This window comes from Aureococcus anophagefferens (assembly GCF_000186865.1).
Source record: "Aureococcus anophagefferens unplaced genomic scaffold AURANscaffold_334, whole genome shotgun sequence".
NCBI classification, from domain to species: Eukaryota; class Pelagophyceae; order Pelagomonadales; family Pelagomonadaceae; genus Aureococcus; species Aureococcus anophagefferens.
In genome coordinates, this window is record NW_008705861.1 from 5,970 (window position 1) to 8,235 (window position 2,266).

Below are 2,266 nucleotides of genomic sequence, written 5' to 3' on the forward strand. Positions count from 1 at the left end.
GCGGCGTGTGGGCCGCGGCCGCCGCGAGCACGGGCGCCAGGGCCGCGCGCACGTTGTCCAATTTTGAGAGTAAGCGCACGGCGAGGGTTCTCGCTCGTTTCCGCGTGACCTCGCCGGGCATGCGCTGCTTGCTCTCGCGGATCCGCGAGATCGTCGCCCAGCCCGTCGCGTGCGTCGACGACCGCTCCCAGCGCGTGACGTGGTGGGGCACGGCCGTCGTCGCCGCGGAGGAGACGACGAGGCAGCGGTCCGCGGCGGAGTTGGCGACGACGACGTCGAGCTCGCGGCACGCGTCCGGAACCAGGGTCGCGTCGAGGTGGCCGTCCCAATGCCCGTGGCCCAGGAGCCAGGCCTTGGTCGGGCCCGTCTGGATCGCCGCGGGGATGTCGTGGTTCACGTGCTGCAGCGCGCCGAGGCGGTCCACGGACTTGGCGCCGCCCCAGCCGGCGCCGGCGACGCAGTCCACGTCCTCGGCGCCGAGCAGGCGGCGCCGCGCGGCGTCGCCCGTGTGTCGTCGCCATCGGACGGTGCCGAACGCGCATGCGACGCCGGCGCCGATGCCTACACCGAAGAGCGCCAGCAGCGGGAGCTGCCGCCGATGCTTTGGGGCTGGCTCGGCAGCCATCTCGTCGTCTGTGGCGAGGACGGCTGCGCCGGGGGTGAGCCCACCGCCGCGCCCGCCGTCGAGGCCTCCGTCGGACGACACGCGCGTTACGTCACCGCGAACGCGAGGCACGCGACGCCGCCCACCGCGAGCGCCGCGCCCGCGGCCGCGCCGCGCGTGGCGCGCTCGCCGTGGTAGACGCCGACCGGGAGCGAGTAGATCGGCGCGAGCGAGGAGAGCGTGATGGCGACGGACAGCGGCAGGACGAACATGGTCCACGTGTAGATCAGCGGCGTCAGGAACGTCACGCAGACCACGCCGAAGACGACGTTGCGCCAGGCGCGGCGCGTCATTGCCGGCGGCGCGGCCGCCTTCGGCCGCCGGAGCCGCCGAGAGAACAAAAAAACGTCGAGCAGCGCGGACGAGATGCCGAAGCGGATCAAGTTCACCTCCTCGGACGTGAGCCGGCGGCGCCGCGCGACGGTGATCGTCGCCGCCGCGACGTCGCAGAGCACGTTCGCCACGGCGAGCGCGTAGCCGAGGCGCCACCGCGCCTCCGACGAGGCTGCTTCCGCGGCGACCGCCTCCTCCGCCGCGCGCGTCTCGTCCTTCTCCTCGTCGCGCAGCGCGGCGCGCTTCTCGTCGTCGTCCTCCGCGGGCTCCGCGCGGTTCAGCAGGTAGACGCCCGCGGTCGTCGCGACGACGCCCGCGTAGCCGAGCGCGCCGACGGCGTCGCCGAGGAACAGCCAGCCGAACGCGGCCCCGACGAAGGGCTTCGTCGCGTCGATGGCGATCATGCGCTTCGCGCCCAGGATGCGCAGCGACTCGAGCCAGAGCGTGTCGGAGACGGCGATGCCGAGGACCGACGACAGCGCGAGCCAGCCGACAGACCTCGGCCGCGACGGCCCTTCGGTGGAGCGCGGCGACGAGCGCCGCGAAGAGGCCGGTCGCGAGCGAGCTCTTGAAGCCGTTGAGCGCGACGGCGTCGTGCGCCCAGCAGTCGGCCCAGACGAAGAGGCCCACGGCCTTGAGGCCCGGCGCAACGCAGCCCGCGACGATGGGCAGCAGGACGTGCACCATTGCTGCTTTTTGCGGCGCGATTTTTGCAGAGCCTTGATGCTAGCGCTGTTAACGCAGTTAGTGGTGGTGTGTTCGACGTTTTTATCCGTTCATGGACGCTGCATGCAGGCCGTCATCGCGCGCTCGCGCGACTGCACCATCGATGCTTGCGGCAAAAGTGAGCAGCGAGCATCGACTGCGTCAGCAGCCTCCGACGATGGTGGCCGCCCTTAGCTGCCTCGTCGCAGCGGTACTCGTCGGCAATGGTGCGTTCGGCCTGCAGCGGCTGAGCGGCATCACGGCGAGCAAGCTCGTCGGCGGCGCTCCCGTCGACCTCGGCGCCGCGCTCGCCGGCGACAAGAAGACGTGCGTCGTGCTCGGCACCTACGCGGCCGATTTCAACGCCATCGAGTACTGCCAGCGGCTGCAGCACTACGCGCCGAAGCTGCGCGAGCGCGGCTACGACGACTTCAAGATCGTGCTCAACGCCGAGCCCGCCGCGGCGCGAGCGCTCGTCGACGCGCTGGACCTCGACGAGAACTTGGAGATCCTCTGCGACCCGAGCGGCGCCGCGGGCCGCGCCTTCGGCGGTCGCGCGGCTGA

At 72.0% G+C, this 2,266-nt stretch overlaps 2 protein-coding genes across 2 annotated transcripts in view; one reads left to right on the forward strand and one right to left on the reverse strand.

The window, feature by feature from the left end:
- The window catches only part of AURANDRAFT_68738 (hypothetical protein), a gene marked incomplete at both ends in the record, with an annotated part of 1,945 nt that extends 261 nt beyond the window's left edge, over positions 1-1,684 (reverse strand). Inside the window, 3 exons of the mRNA XM_009044460.1 lie at positions 53-601; positions 721-1,428; positions 1,496-1,684. Of these exons, the coding sequence (XP_009042708.1) occupies positions 53-601; positions 721-1,428; positions 1,496-1,684 (1,446 nt within the window). The remainder of the gene's footprint in view (positions 1-52; positions 602-720; positions 1,429-1,495) is intronic.
- A 196-nt stretch (positions 1,685-1,880) lies between these two features.
- AURANDRAFT_68739 (hypothetical protein) lies at positions 1,881-2,253 on the forward strand (the record flags this gene model as incomplete). Its single annotated transcript, XM_009044459.1, has 1 exon — positions 1,881-2,253. A coding segment is annotated over one exon (373 nt), but the record flags the coding sequence as incomplete, so codon positions are not given.
- Positions 2,254-2,266: the final 13 nt, after the last annotated feature.